The sequence below is a fragment of the Chinchilla lanigera genome, unplaced genomic scaffold (assembly GCF_000276665.1).
Source record: "Chinchilla lanigera isolate Chin_1 unplaced genomic scaffold, ChiLan1.0 scaffold00013, whole genome shotgun sequence".
Lineage (NCBI taxonomy): Eukaryota > Metazoa > Chordata > Mammalia > Rodentia > Chinchillidae > Chinchilla > Chinchilla lanigera.
Window position 1 is genome coordinate 21,392,924 of NW_004955414.1, and position 16,141 is coordinate 21,409,064.

Consider the following 16,141-nt stretch of genomic DNA (forward strand, 5'->3'; position numbering starts at 1 on the left):
TGATAAATTTTAGATATCAACTAAAAGTGCTTGAAAGGGCATATATATTTTGAAAATTCTTTTAGAAAATACTGACATAAAGACTTTGAACACCACTGGTTTGAAACAATTTAAGAACAGACGTGTCACAGGGGAAGAGAAGGCAGTGCTCTCAAGTAAAGAAGGAGGAATTAATTACTTCTGGAAGAAGGCTTTGGTGGAAGTTAATTCTGAGGCAAGGCTCTGATGGCTGGATGACGAATAGCATGAAATATAGGAATCCGGCCAGAACACTGGTGTTATTCCCTAACAGGATTGCTTCGCAGGCATTCACCCTGGGCAGTTGCAGTGGGACATGCTCAGATAGGTCATTGTCTGTGCATGGTGTTCTGCTGGCACTGTGAGAAATCCTTAATAATTTTAAGTCTGAACACGCATTGTATGAATAAATTTGGATGGCCTGATGGTATGTGTATGTGTCCAGGGCCACTTTGTGCTACGCCACTCACATAAATGGTGTCCCGTGGGCACAGAATTCTGGTGGTTCCACAGTAAGTGAGAATCCAGGAAGACTCACAGAACAGAAGCAGAGAGAAAAAGGAGACAAAGAAGAGAGGAAGTAAGAGATCCAAATGACAATAAGACAGTAAATATTTAATTTGCACTTTGCTTGTAAAGTTACCAAAATTTTTTTCCTCACTCATTCTCCATTTGCTGACTAGTTATTTTCTTTTTCCCTCAGCAGATACACTAAGATCAAATCCCTAGAGGAAGGAGGCCACAGGGGTTTGCACACCTGAGCATCACAGACACCGTCAATAAATAACCTCACTGGCCCGGCCCCCGCACCAAGAGAGGCTGAAATACAGAGATGAGCTGAAGATATTCAGACAACGGACAGTTCAACACAAATTACACATTTAGTCCTTCCATTCTCCCATACCAAACCCATCTGGGCTTGTAAAGTAACATGGCTTTTACTTTCCTCAACCAAACTTTATTTTCAAGTGCACACCTGTTACCCAAGCCATTCCATTACCACTTTCTCTCCCACGAAGCTTTGCACCATACAATACACCTTTACTCAGAGCTCCAAAACGCAGCATCCTCCGCATGAAAATGTGTGACTCTCACACAGGTAAGTCCTTGAAATAGACTGTGTTCTGTGAGCAAACTCAGGGTTAATTGTTGTAGGTAAGTCTAGGTCTGATAGTGGGATTTCAAAAATCCTGTCATCATGGAGACTCAGAGCCATGATGCCGAGCAAGTGTAAGAAGGTGCTCCGTTGTGAAACGGAGTGGTATCCAGCTGTTTCCCAAATGAGTTAAAAGGAAGCTTGATCTTAGCCCAATCTTTCTGATCCTCACAATTGAACAGCTTACAGAGAGCAGATGCCTTACAAAGCCACTGAAATCTTCCACAGGGGCAATGATAAGCCAGGAAGGGAGAAGATAAGATGTAGTCACTCCAACTCTCCAAACTCTACCATCCAAGCTTTTTCCCCTAGTGTTGTAGGCCTGGTATAAAGGCTGAGCCCCAAATCATCCGCTGTCACCACTGAAAATCTCAATGCACATAAGAAGAGGGCTTCTTAGTTCTCTTTATCCTCTTTAGAGTGTGGTTAATGAATCCAGTCATTGTAGCACTAGGAATAAATAAAATGGTTTCTTTTAAAGAGATACAAATTCAAGTATTGACCATATTAATAGCCAGTAAGGTTAAATAAAACACCAAACTCCAGATCTGAAGATATGACACCTCATTTGAGTAGCAAAGGCTGTGGAAGAAACTGCATAAAGACATAGTCCCAGGCTTAAAGGATTTTGTAACATAGTGGAGGAATAAAAAAATCAAAGTTTAATAATTACTAAAGATCAGATTAGAAAAAGAAAGATCCCCGGAAGGCAAGAAAATTTGCCCTGAAAGGAAATGAAAATGTAAATACTAGGTGCAAGGGAAATAAAGGAGACTCCCAACATATGGGAAAAGACATGAATGAAAGATGATTTATCTTATATAAGACACCTAAGATAAAAACCAATTAAAGAGCAAAATAAAAAATAATAGGAAACATGGAGATAGATCCTTTGCAAAAAGGAAGGAGATCAAGAGATGGAGGAAGGGAAAGAGAAGGAAGGGAAAGGGGATGAAAAAAAGAATTAAGAGGTATTATATACATGTACCAACTCCCCATCATCGATGTAACCATTGTATACCGCAAACTTGTACCAAAAATATAAATGAATAAATAAATATCCCCAAAAGTAGACAGTGCAGTGGTCAGTAAATGATATAAAGGGTGTAGGAAGAGCTGTGTGAGAAGGTTCAAGTTGGGTGGACAAATAAACACCTGAGTCAATGCTTTGAATACAGAATGGAGAACTTCATATATCATGTTGAACACTATCACATCAAAGCTTTTTGGTGGTGGTAGTAGTGGGGTTTTTTGGTTGTTTTGTGGGGGCTTTGTTTGGTTATTTGTTGTTATTGTTGTTGTGGTTTGGGGGGGTTGTTTTTGTTTCCTTTCGTTTGGTTTGGTTTGGTTTGGTTTGGTTTGGTTTGGTTTGGTTTGGGGTTTTTTGTCTGTTAAAGACAGGATTTCACTACAGAGTTCAGGCTTGCCTTGAACTCATTATGTAGCCCAGGCTGGCCTCGCCTTGTAGCGATCCTCCTGCCTCAGTCCCCTGGAGTGCCAAGATTACAGATGTGCCTCACCACACCTGGCATCATACCCAAGTTTTAAGACTAAATTTTATGTGAAAGATTCTTTTTAGATGTTTGAACAAATGAGTTTTTAAAACCTCATCTAAAAAAAGATGCCTTTATAGACAAATCATCATTTTGCATGAATCAACCATGTACCTAATGTTGCAGGGCAGCCGGGCCATCCCCCCTTGGACAGAACCTTTCATCTGCCAAGAAGGATGTCAGCTTTCAACATCAGTGACGACAGACTCCCAGCCGCTTTCTTCCTGACCGGGATCCCAGGGCTGGAGTCCTTCCACAGATGGATTGCTGTCCCATTTTGTGCCATGTACCTGGTAGCCCTTGCTGGCAACGCTGCCCTCATCCTTGTCATTGGGACGGACAGTGCTCTCCATGCACCTATGTATCTCTTCCTTTGCCTTCTCTCACTCACTGATCTGGCCCTCAGCTCTACCACTGTGCCCAAAATGCTCTCCATCTTGTGGCTCCATGCTGGTGAGATTTCCTTTGGTGGCTGCCTAGCCCAGATGTTCTGTGTCCATTCTATCTATGCTCTGGAGTCCTCGGTTCTTCTAGCTATGGCCTTTGATAGATACGTGGCTATCTGCAACCCACTGAGGTACACAACCATTCTCAATCACACTGTCATAGGCCAAATTGTCTTTGTTGGGATCTTCCGTAGTGTGGCTATTGTCTCCCCCTTCATCTTCTTGCTGAGGCGACTGCCCTACTGTGGTCATCACGTCATGGCGCACACATACTGTGAGCACATGGGCATCGCTCGACTGGCCTGTGCCAACATCACGGTCAATGTTGTCTACGGGCTGACTGTGGCTCTGCTGGCCATGGGTCTGGATTCCATCCTCATTGCCATCTCTTATGGCTTCATCCTCCGTGCTGTCTTTCACCTTCCATCTCGTGATGCCCAGCACAAGGCTCTCAGTACTTGTGGCTCCCACCTCGGTGTCATTCTGGTGTTTTATATCCCTGCCTTCTTCTCCTTTCTCACCCATCGCTTTGGTCACAACCGAGTTCCCAAGCATGTACACATCTTTCTGGCCAATCTCTATGTGCTGGTGCCTCCCGTGCTCAACCCTGTCATCTATGGGGCAAGAACCAAGGAGATTAGGAGTCGACTTCTAAGGCTACTTCACTTGGGGAAGATCTCCATATGAATTCTGAACAGGAGGTGGAGAAACATAAATGGGTATGATATCCATCTAGACGCAAGTACATAGATAGAGACTCCTGGTATGAAAGGACTGGGTTTATGTGGTTAGAAAAGAGAAGATAAAAGGCAGACCTTTCATCATCACTTAAACATAATATTTTCCTTAGTCTCCTTGAAGAACTTTGAATAGCCCAGAAAGGTGATGATTTTTTCACTCGTCTCAAAAGTGCTAAGACATTCTAAGGAGCAAGTCAGTTGCTTATCGTAAGTGGATGCTGGATTCCATGATAGGAATACTTTCCTGGCAGTCCAAGTGGAAAAGAAAAATACACCGGGCAGCAGTTAAGGGCACAAAGAATAAAGTCAGGCAGTCTGAGTTTGGGACCCTGTGGGTGTCGCTAAATGTTTCTGTGCCTCCATTTGTCCAATTGTACAATAGAGACAATAATAACATCTAACGCTTGATACTCTGATAGCAAACATGTAAGTTAATAAATGCAGTAAAGACAGTGCCTTACATGTAAAGTGTTCAACAATAAATGAGAAAGTTGGGTATTCTCTTGAAACATTATCAGGCAAGATAACTTAGCTAAGACTTAAGATACTATCTCACTTCACAGAATTATGTGATAACTATGTTATATCACTGCTCTATAATATTTAAATTAAAAAGGCTATTATTATTAGTGTTTAGTGAAACTGCAGTTTCTCCCAATCTTCTTCCAGTCCTCCATTTCTTTTCATTTTAGCCATAAAATTATGCCTTATGAAGAACTCAGAGGGGCAGCTCCGAATCCAAATTCTTATTTTTTAATACTGCTGCAGTGCTTTAGTAATCTCCATTCCAAAATACACAAATCCACTGATCATTATCCAAACTCTTCAAAAGAAAAATTGTTATTTGCATTTTAGATGAAGTGCCTGTAATCCAGAGAAACCTACAGTTTAAAATTATGCCTATGATAATGACAACATATCAGACATTATCTGTCATTTGACAATGGAAAAAATATGAGGTCTGGATCCAGATGACCATGGTCTCACATCTCAGTTTCCTCTTTCATTACCTGCATGAATTAGGACGTCCTACTTAACCATCTCCAGCATTAGAAAATGCTTCCTATAGTATTTGAAGCAAAGCATTCAGTAGGGTTTGGAGTAATTGTCAATATTTAGTTAACAAACCTTAAACAATAATCCTTAAGTGTATGTCTCAATATTTGTGTGATTAAAAATAATCTGTAATAGTTATCTGTTTCTTGATTATTAGTCTAAAACCTCATCACACATTTAATGGATGCCTTACACGTATGTCAAAAGTACTCAATAAATACTCTGAAAAATTATGACTCATGCTGGTGTGTCTAATATTCTTTGTTGAATTAATAAATGAATGCATTTCATTCTACTGTTGTGATTGAGTAATGAAAACTTATGTCTAACCTAGTGTCTGGCCAATAGTAGATATTTACCCATTTGATTCTTATTTGTTTATATTACGTTAAAACTATTCAGATGGAGGCACCTCAGATGGATTTAAGGCAGAGTTTTTGCACAGGAAAGCAAACAGCAGAAATAATATCTCAGGGTCTATTGATGAGACAAGGAAAAAAGTATACAGGGAGCTCCAACTTGAGCTGTAGAGACAAATTCACACCCAAGGAGCAGTCTCAGGCCAGGGCTAGCTGATTGGCACAGAGGAGCTCGCAAGAGAAAGATGAGAGTTGGAGCGGAAATGGAAAGAGAAAGAACAGAACGACGATGCAAAAAAGGAGACAGCAGAGGGGCTTCCTGCTTAACAAAGATGGGTAAGATTAGATTTCTAGGTTTATTGGGAGTCTCAAAGGCCAGGTGCAGAACAGAGATATGGGCAGTGCTTAGAAGTTTTCTGAATCAGTCTACGCAGAAGCAGTGACAGACTGATCTCATGTGTAAGTAAAGTGTGAACTGAGGTTGGTGGTTAACAAAATAAAATAAAATTCCCTGACTGACCAGTATTCACATCAGCCTTCCCTTGGGAGGCATATATGTTGTTTATGTATGTACTCAGAAGAAATTCAACCTCTGAGAAAGGTGATTATTATAGCAAAGGATGGAAACCAGCTGGGCGTGGGGGCACATGCCTGTAATCCTAGCACTTAGGAGGCTGAGGCAGGAGGATTGTTGTGAGTTCGAGACCAGCCAGGGCTACAAAGCGAGCTCACGGATGGCCTGAACTGCACAGCGAGACCCTGTCTCAAAAAGACCAGAAAAAAAAAGGATGGAAACCAAGGGGCAGGGAGAGGGAAAGGCAATGCGGCTCACCAGGGCAAAAATGATCTGAGTATACAGTCTGCATGTATGAAACTGCCAACATGGGTGTCACTAATCTGTATAACTCTGCACTAATAAAAGAAAGAATTCAGCTTTGCAGGGTGGACAAAAGTCACCAGTGCTACAGCATGTGCAAATCCCTCAACCTGGCCCTACTAGATGAGTAAGAAACCCTTCTCCTGGACTACTTCGAGAAGTGTGCTCATACTGTTCTACCTCTAATCAGTGAAATACAGTAAGCCTTACCTTGGAACCTTGCTTTCTTGGGTACGCTTGTTTCTTCTTGTTTAAGTCTGGCTCTTTGAATTTGTGCTATGGGAAACCTCTGAAATCAATCTTAACCGATTCAGCCCTGATGGAGGCATCAAAGTTTTCCTACCAACTACTCTCAGTGACGTAGCCCATGCTGTACCCCACCACCCCCAAGTCTGTCTGTCTCTCTTACAAAACACACATAAGGCACATACACAGCTCACACACCATCACCCCGCAGTACACACTCATTTTCTTATGTATGTACAATTTGAAATGAAAAACAAATTCTTTTCTCTGATCCCAGAGGAAATTCCCACTATTATCTCTCTTCCTTCCACCCCACAGTGACATTATTTTGTTTTGTTTTCACACAGTAACAGTGATTCTCAGCAGCAGGGAGAAATTCAGTTCGCTCTATTACAAACACATAGATAACGTCTTCACTGTGATCTGGATTACTCTCTGAGGTTCTCCTCTCTGTATGAAACCTGAAACTTCTGAAGAGCTGGAAGTAATTTGCTCTTTCTTCTCTACCTGCTCCAGGCAGGATACACTTTCTGATCACTAATTCAGAGAAACTCATGCTAGCTGAGAAGCAGCATAAAGTTAACAGCACAGACTCCGGAATCCGAGAGTTTGGATGCCTGTGTCTCTGTCAATCACAAAGTGTGCAATGCTGGAAAATTATAGACCTTCTCTCTGCTTGCTTCTTCACCTTTACAGCCTTATGTCATGTCTCTTACTGTTAAAAGGGGCTAATGTAGCTGCTATGCTGAGTATATACAGAAAGATGAAGGGAAAGATAGCGGCACTATCTGGAGTGCCGTCGCAGTGGTACTGGTGGAAGGTGTTAATATCAGTATGATGTCGTGTGTGTCAAACCCAAATAATATAGAATCCAGATGTAAGAAGGGAAAGAACTCTGCACACACACCCACGATAAGGTCTATTACAAATTCCCCAAAGGGCTCATATGCACACATGCTTGTCTGCAAAGCAAGAACTTTTCAAAATGCAGCTTAGTACATGACTCACAAGGCAAAACCTAGATGCCCAAGGACACTGGCCTGACAGACTCTAATGAATTTATGTCAGCTTTTGAGATCAGCCCCTAGAGCAAATGTTTCCTTTGGCTGGAAACAACTTAGTGAGCCCTCCTTCTTTTACCTTTAAAAGCATTTGTCTTCCTCTGTATCCCTGAATATACCCATGGTTGTTCACTACAACATATGCATTCCTGTACAATGCTCTGATATTCTAATTGAACTTATCTTCAGAGAATCAGTTTATTATTTAATTTGAAAATAGTGGTTTTGGCAGAGTAATAGAAATGGTAAAAATCAGTTAAATGCTGAGTATATTTTGAAGCATCCATGGGGTTTTATAATATACTGACTCTTAGCAGGGAGAAAAAGAAGTCAAAGGTACTTGCAAGGATTTTGATCAGACTAATTAAAGAGGTGAACATATCATTCTCTATGTTTATTTTCCACTGAGGGGGAGATAAAACCAAAAAATGGAAAAGAGGATAAATTTATGAGAGAAAGTAATGAGTTCGCTATCTCTAATGTGTCCTAGAGAAATCTCAGAGGTTTGCTGTACACATCTGGGATTCTGATGGTACATGGTACTTAAAGCCAAGCAACTCGGTGAAAACCCTAAAGAAGCGAAAATAAGTAAACAAGGACTCCAAAGTTAAGATGTTAGGGAAAGGGACTGGGGGTTTAGTTCAGCAGCACAGCGCCTGCCTGGCAAGCACAAGGTCGTGAGTTCAATTCCCGGTAATGGAAAAAAAAAAAAGAACAAAAACAAAAGATGTTAGGGAAATGAGAAATAACCAACAGAAGAAACAAGAAAACCTCTCTGCAAGAAGTATTATGATGGAACTATAAGTCCAAAAATACAAGAGAATGTGTCGCAAGGTAAATATGTGATCTACTGCCATACACAAAAGTCACTCAAATATGACTGTGGCTAGTTGGATGATCGCTGAGGAATGATGACAGGATTCAGCAACAGAGCTCTTAAACTAGCTGACAAAAAAGGAGGCCAACTTTGAAGTAATATGCAAAGGCTTATTTATAGTAAATCTAGAAAGAGAACAAGGAAAGTGATGTCAATATGAACAACTCCTTTGAGGACCTACTTTTCCAAGAGAGATGAAAAAAAAAGAATATAATGGTAGATAGAGGGATGAGTTTCTTTCCTGTACGTTAGTGTGGTTTTTTTGTGATATATCAGAGAATAAACCACTAAAAAAGGAAATGTGGAGCCAGAAAGAGAGGGAGGGGAAAGTTAGGAATCAAGTATTTTAGTGGAAGCACTAAATTGAGGACGAACATGATTTAGCCATAGCAAGAGAAAAAAAGGTGGAACATATTACACAGAAGTACATAAGTGGGTAAATATGTATGAATAGACAGAAACTAGTAGATGTTCTATCTCAATAATTTTTTCTCAATTCTTTCTTACCGACATCAGAAATAAAGTCTTCAGGCAAATATAAGAATAGGAAAGGAGGTGTTATGAGTTAGATCTCAAATGTTCCCCCAAATTCTCATGTGTTCATAGGTAGGGCTTGGTTGGAAGAGACAGGCCACTGGGGTATGACCTAGAAGGGTGTGTTCTTGACCCTGGATTTCCCTTCTTTCATTGCTTCCCGGCTGCTGGGGGTGAGTGGTTTTCTTCTACCATATCTTCCCACCATGCCGTTTCTCCTTTGATAGCAGGCAGTCATGGACTGTGCCCACTGATACCATGTGCCAAAATAAACTTCCCCTATTTTCAGTTATGAATGTCAGGTATTTTGTCCTAGCAATGAGAAAGTGACTAATACAGGAGGTGTTATCATTCTGCTAAGCCAGAGAAAAAAATAATATGAGATTACTCAGGGAATGCAGTGTATATTAGAAAGTGAAAACAGATATATAGGATTTGTCAATGAAGAAACAACTGCTGACTTTAGCAAGCGTGATTCCATGGAAAAGGAAGGCAAATCCAGAAGCAGAAGGAGCTAGTTAGTTAGTGTAGAGAAACACTTCTAAAATTTCAATGGGAAGAAAAGAGTTCCTACGCAGAAGGAAGAAGGATGAGGAAGGTCTTATTTACTTCAAGATTACAAGGGATGGAAGGTACTGTATGCTCTAATCTTACCCAGCCTGCCTCCCAAACATACTGAACCTGGTCCCTCCCAGGCTACCACAGTCCTCTGGGGCTGCAGTGCTCCTCCTTCCAGGAAAAAAGTAAGCAGAGCACAGCTTCATTATTGACATATCTACTGCAACTGCAACTGATGTATCTACTACTAAGTGCAAATGATTTAATCTCTGTGCCTCTACCTTTAATATTATTAATTTATGCCTATGGCTATCACAGTTTCTACAGTATAGTAACTTCCAGTGGGCCTATTTTATATGCTCCATGCTATCTAAGTTCTTCTTTATGATACTATTGTAGGTCCCAGTGACCTTTTCTTATAGTGTGTAATAATACAGCTTGATGCATGCGCATGTGGGTATTGTGGGATTCAGCCCACCCATTCTTCCCAACATCCTTCTCCCTTTCCTAGATCCTACTCCAGTGGTGATACTGCTGAACGGACTGGTTTTAGCATAGATCAACTCTCTTCTACAATTCCGGCTTTTTCAGCAGCTCCTCACCACTGCTAGTCCTGCTAGACAGATAATCAGGAATATAGGGACCACACAGTTTCTAATGTCTTGCGGGATCTGGGTACATCCTGGACCCTGTGCTGACATCCTGTGGATATAACTCAGGGTGGTTCTTCTCAGCAGTGTCCAAGTGCCAACCAAAGCATGCTTGTTAATTGTCTGTGACTTGAGTGAAAACTGACTAGCAGGTTAGGAAATCTCTGTGGACTCTGATGCAGAAGATTCACACATTTCAGTATAGCCCCGGCAATGCAGCAACTTTGTCACTGTCTCAAAATTTTAAAAAATAGTCATTTAAAGGGCAAGGGATGAAGAAGGAGGTCAGAGAGAAAGCCCTGTGTTCCATCACCACTAAGACCAAACAAAATAAAACCCACTGATAATGTCTTCTACCTTGCTCTAGGGACATGGAAATCTACTTCTAGAGTCCCAGAATACTTCACATTCATCCTCTTCACTCCACCCCACGGACTGTCACTCCTCCCTGGGACCAAACATGGGCAACTGATCTCAGAAATTCTGACCAACATCTTAATGCTAGAGGAAAATAAAGAGTGAGCTGTACCAGGCTCATTTCTGTGAAGTGAGGCCATAGAGATATTTGATCTACAGTCCCTAAGCTGCACAACCTCGGGTCTCTAAGTTCATGGAGCACCACGGAGTTTCAGTGTCTGCCTCAGTGGTATTCATCCTCCCTAGGCCCAAGGAAGCATGAGATTCAGCTGTTCATCACCCAAATGTCACTAACTCCCAAGGCTGTCTCTGATGGTATAATTGTTTCCCCTTATGGAACTTCTCCAATGTGCTCCTCCGGCCTGATTGTTTCATCAGCCTTTATCCCACTACATGGCTGCATTAAGCCACACTTGTACTCTGAAGCATGCTCACCTGCCTAGAAGACCGGAAGTTCACAGTAGAAGTGGTCAGGTGGACAGAGAAATCAATTTTTTTATTGATGACTTTCACCAAGTTGTAAGAAACATGCAACTCTGAGTAGAATTGAGCCAGGAGAAAAATTCTGAAACGTATTTAGAAATGCTGAGCAAAAGATTTGCAAAGAAAAGGCCAGTGGACACAATACAAGTATTAGACTAAGAGATTTGAGAACTCTGGGTATAGAAGTCAGAGCTGGGGCTTCTGCTGTGAAAAACCACCAGATCCTCCGAGAGCGGAATAAAGAGTTGGGAATATATAAAAAGTAAAACAAGGGAAGCATCTTCAGAAAGCAGGAGTCAGTAGGTGAGATTCCATATAAAAATTTTGGAAGATGAGGCATGAGAAAGTTTTGAGAAAGCCTCTCCACTCTTCTGAGGTAATTAACTGCAGAGGATGGTGAAACATTGCCTCTAATGGAAGGAAGGAAGGAAGGAGGGAGGGAAGGAAGGGAGGAAGGAAGGAAGCAAGGAAGGAAGGAAGGAAGGAAAAAAACCCTCATTTTTTTTCCATCTCATTTTTTAAAATTTAAGAAGACTCTGAGGTTCTAGGAATGAGATGAAGCAAGCTCCCAAAATCATGTAACATCAGTCCCTTTCCAGGTAATATTCTATTTGCCAGCCAACTGAATTTACATCACACACGAGATCCAAGCAATCTTTTTTAATGTGGAACAGGCTGGGGCAGTGGGGGAGGGGCTGCCCAAACATACTCATGACTTGAGTAAGAGGATTCCCTAAAATAAGTGACTTCTTTCCCCCTCCCCTCCCTGGTGGTGCACTGTAAGCATCTGTTGAGGGGACCTAGGCCTGTGGCTCCCCCAGCAGCCTCTCAATGGCAGCATGGATGTCTCCATTTGTGGCTATCAGGGCCTGCAGGTTGGCACTGCGATTGGCAAAACCCAGGGCCTTCAGCTGCTCAAGTTCTTGCTGGTAGCGACTTTCTGTGAGGAAGGATGAGAATAATGGTGATTGGGTAGACTGGGAACAAGCGCTGGCCAGTTCATGGAGAAACTGAAGAATAGCCAGGGTGGAGTGCACAGGGTCTTCTCTATGCCCTTGTCTTCCAGCCCTAGATTCTGGAACTCTTCTGGCTCCACGTGGTCTAGCTGAGTCCTGTAAGAATGGTCTCAGACCAGGTACCTCCCTGGACAGTATCTGTAGACCCTGTTCTATCTGTATCAATGCCTGAAGTGCTCGTGGATTTGTCAGGATGGAAAGTAGTGGTATATGATGCCGCAGGGGGCTGCTACTCAGCTGGTGTAGCAGAGTTGGATTCTGCTGTAGGACATGCAAGGCTTGGCACAAAAGAGAAGGTAAAGGTCTTAGCTGATTTGTCAGAGAGGCTTTCTCTACAGGTTGCTGACTATCCTGGGAGGGAAGATCTTGGCCTGAGTGTAAGACTGGCACACCACTCTTACATCCCAAACTGGCCTGATTTGAGGTCATGCCCCTGCCCTGTGTAAATGCTCCCACACTGACCTCTTGTACCACTGGTCTGGCAGGTGCAGAAGTGGTGGTCGTATCAGGATAGCTGGGCACATTGGCTTCCCCTCTGCAAGAATCTGAACCTGAGATGTAGTCTTTGGAGGCAATCAATAAGGCCAGAGTAGAAAGCATGAGCTGTTGGATATCCGAGGAGACTGGACGCATAGCATTGTCCCCACACGGCACTGCCTTCAAGGCCTCCAGCCTCTGCTTGCTTGCTTCCAAGAGCTCCTGGTGCCGGGCTGGCTTCTGCAAGGTTTCCAGAGTCCTGAGAGCCAAGTCATGTTTCTGTGCTGGCCTTGAGGGCTCAGGAACGTGGCTAGCAATGGCTGGTTTCTCACTTGCTAGTCCTTGAATTAGAGGGTCTTCCAAGAACTGCACCACAGACTCTGGGGCAGTCATCAGGAGTTGTGCCAGTTGGCCAAAGAGGTCAGCGAGCTCAGGTGAGGTCCGGGCCAGCCGGCCCAGCCTAGCTAGCATCCCAGCAGCCTCAGAGGCTGATGGCTCAGAACGATGGGTGCAGTGGTCTGAGGCATTCGGCAGAGTAGCAGAACTGGCTAATGCTTTCAAACGAGTCCTTACCACCAAGTGCACTGTGGCACCATCATGGATGCCACGCTGGCTTAGTATGTCTTGATCCCGGAGGATCTTTCCAGTGAAGATGAGCACCAGTCTGTCAGTGTCACAGTGAAGGCGTTTGGAGATCTGTTTCTTAAAGTGGCGGACACTGCTATTTTCAGCTAGCAAAAATTCCTGGCAATCCTGTGGCGTCTTGACAGACACTCTGATGACGCGCGATGGTGGCTCCCGACCAGATACCAGCTGGCTATCCCCTGCTTCTTCCCTAGCCCGTGCCATTTTAAGAACAGAATGCAGAGCCACCCGAGGACACTGTTGGGCACAGACGTCTAGGATCCTAGATGAGGCACTGAGCACCTCTGGGTGCAGGGACCAATAGGTGTCCAACGATGCCCTTTCACCCGCGTCCTGCAGACGCCACCTCCCAGTGGAGCCCTGCAGTCACCTGGCTCCCATAGAGGGGGCAGCTGCTCTTCTCCTAGGCCAGCCTCAGGCGACATCAGTGATGAGGTCACAGTTGAAGGCGGACCTGAATGGAGGGAGGGTAGAGTTCACAACTACCTACCTGAGCTTGGGCTGTCTCTATGATTTGATATGACATCAATAGAAAAAAATCTTAGCGTCTCTACAGTTGAAAATCCTATCTAGAGTTAGAAATCCTAGTAGAGTTTGATAAATGAATATGCCTGAGTAAGAAAGGCAGTAGTCTAAGCCTTAGTTTAGGATTTAGTACTGATTCTGGTCATTAATCTTTCACTAAACTCCTGTACACTAACCACGGCCCAGCCAAGGGCTCAAGTCCCTGTGTCTATATGCACAGAATGAGGATGTGTGTAAATAGTCCATATAGTCTCACAGAAGTCTATAGACATCTGGTACTCTGAGACCCTTCAGCTTGAGTAGCCTACCTATAATACATGGTTCCAAAGACATCAGACCTGTAAGGTAGGTAGTTCTCAGAGAAATAAACCATGATCTCAGACTGAAAGGATCAAAGCTGAGAAAGAGAAATTATAGGAAAGTAACAACTTGAATCTAAATCAATATGATTTAACAACTATTCAAACGCAGGTAGTAACATATTTAAAGAGGAGTCTTGTAACTTGAGAGGAGAAATATTTCAACTGTAAAAGAAGGTAAGGCACAGTTCAGACCCAACCAGGCAGGAAGAGCGCTAGGTTAAAATCTAATCCCTGCAACAATTATTGGTTACTGTGGAAGGTGGATGAATCAGACCACTTTCAGTTTGTATCATTAGCCTTTGCCATTTTATATTTGATATTTTCCTCATTCTAAAATTTTCAAAGCTGGGCATGGTGGTGCATGCCTGTAATCCCAGAACTTGGAGGCTGAGGCAGGAGGATCATTGTGAGTTTGAGACCAGAACTGCTTAGCAAGACCCTGTCTCAAAAAAGACAACAAAATAAAATAAAATAAAATAAAATAAAATAAAATAAAATAAAGGACTACAAAATTAGAATTTGGCTACCTACAATGCTGCCTCCAGAAGAAACTGCTAGATGTAACATCTAGACCTTCTGCAACCACATTATTTACCATGTAGCAAGATATGTCCTTAAAGTCTGATTTGTTTAAACCAGTATCTCCAGTGTCCAATACATCCCAAGATGTGATAGGTTGCAATTTCTTTTTTTAATATAATTAAGTTTACTGGTACATTTTAGATATACATAAAGATCTTATTCATCATAGGGAAACTGTACCTGTGCAGGATATATTGTGATTCCTCATTTTCCCATTTAAAAAGCTTTGCTTCCATTTTATCCTTTTTAAAATCATTTTTCCCCTTTTCCTTTCCTTCCTTTCCTCTTCCACTACCCTAGTTTTTTCATTTTAAACACTTTCTTCCCATTTCACAGTTGCCATTTCTGAGTTTGAAAGAACTTCCTACTGCGGGGCCTTTCATTGCATCTCATGGCCAGTAGACAGCTAGACTGCTTGGATCCTCCTGATAATACCCCGATCTCAGGACAACTTTCCCATGCAAGTGTACAAGCTAAATAATACCTTGGTGAGTCTCCCTTACAGAATCAAATATTTACTGTTTCTGCTTTTCCTTAGGAAACACATTAACATATAGTAGGGATTAACGAACATTCCAGATAGCAATTATTGAGAACTACCTTTGCATATCTCATGTTGTCAGAGACTTTTCCTCTTATGTATGTGGAGATGAACTACCCCTTGTTCTCTCCTTGTAGAGATTTTATTGCCCATATCTGAACGGGGGAGGAGTAGGTTTTCCAAGGGAAATCAAGAATACTGTATTATTTTAACCATGTTTAGTTCGCAGCCCCTGTTATAGTTCAAGAGAGATGACAAATCCAGTGATGGGTGCATGCCAAAGCTGGAAATGTAAGCCTGCAGTTCCTCAGCACATAAGAATGTCACTGAAAGCTGTGAAAGCAGGTCATCAAGGCCAGTGGTGGCGAACCTTTTAGAGCTTTCGATGATAATAAACAGTTGGCTGCATGCCACAGGTTCACCACCACTGTTAAACAAACTGTTCAGACAGAAAAAGTATGACTCCTAGACCTGACCCATATCTCTAAGATTTATTTTTGTCGGGTAAATCCACAGAATTAGAATTACTTTGTGGTCAAAGAATAATCAAACTCTTAAGCTTGTTTAGCAATTTAGCGAGTGACTTTCAGAGTGGCTGCATCAGCATAGCTCCCCATTAAAATCAGACACAGTGCCACCAAGACTAATTTTTCACAAGAAGAATCTAAGAACACTTAGGTTAGAAGGTCAAGAGGTTAAAAAAGTATGACTTCTTAGCATACAACTGCTCTTTCACCTTGCATTCCATCTAGAAACTCGATCCCTAGCAGACTTGCAGCCTAGCGCTTCTGTGTTAATCAGCTTTCTGTTATTGTATCAAAGTACCTGCAGTAAACTGATAGGGATAAAAAGTTACTTTTGGCTCCTGATTCCAGAAGTTCAGTCCACGGTCACCTGGCTCCACTGTCTGGGCTGTGGCAACGAAGATCATCATGGTGGGAAGCCCATGGTGGAGCAAAACT

The 16,141-nt window shown here is 42.4% G+C and overlaps 2 protein-coding genes across 2 annotated transcripts; one reads left to right on the forward strand and one right to left on the reverse strand.

Annotated features, from left to right (window-relative positions):
- The first annotated feature begins 2,894 nt into the window (after positions 1-2,894).
- Positions 2,895-3,860, forward strand: LOC102006333 (olfactory receptor 52D1). Its single transcript, XM_005380089.2, has one exon. The coding sequence runs from the start codon at positions 2,904-2,906 to the stop codon at positions 3,858-3,860; it is 957 nt and encodes a 318-aa protein (XP_005380146.1). The 5' UTR covers positions 2,895-2,903.
- A 7,816-nt stretch (positions 3,861-11,676) lies between these two features.
- Ubqln3 (ubiquilin 3) lies at positions 11,677-13,597 on the reverse strand. The gene has a single exon (XM_005380090.1). The coding sequence runs from the start codon at positions 13,371-13,373 to the stop codon at positions 11,832-11,834; it is 1,542 nt and encodes a 513-aa protein (XP_005380147.1). The 5' UTR covers positions 13,374-13,597; the 3' UTR covers positions 11,677-11,831.
- Positions 13,598-16,141: the final 2,544 nt, after the last annotated feature.

Excerpts from the sequence above, each read along its gene's own strand:
- LOC102006333 (XM_005380089.2), top strand. The coding sequence starts at position 2,904 with ATGTCAGCTTTCAACATCAGTGACGACAGACTCCCAGCCGCTTTCTTC.
- Ubqln3 (XM_005380090.1), bottom strand. The coding sequence starts at position 13,373 with ATGGCACGGGCTAGGGAAGAAGCAGGGGATAGCCAGCTGGTATCTGGT.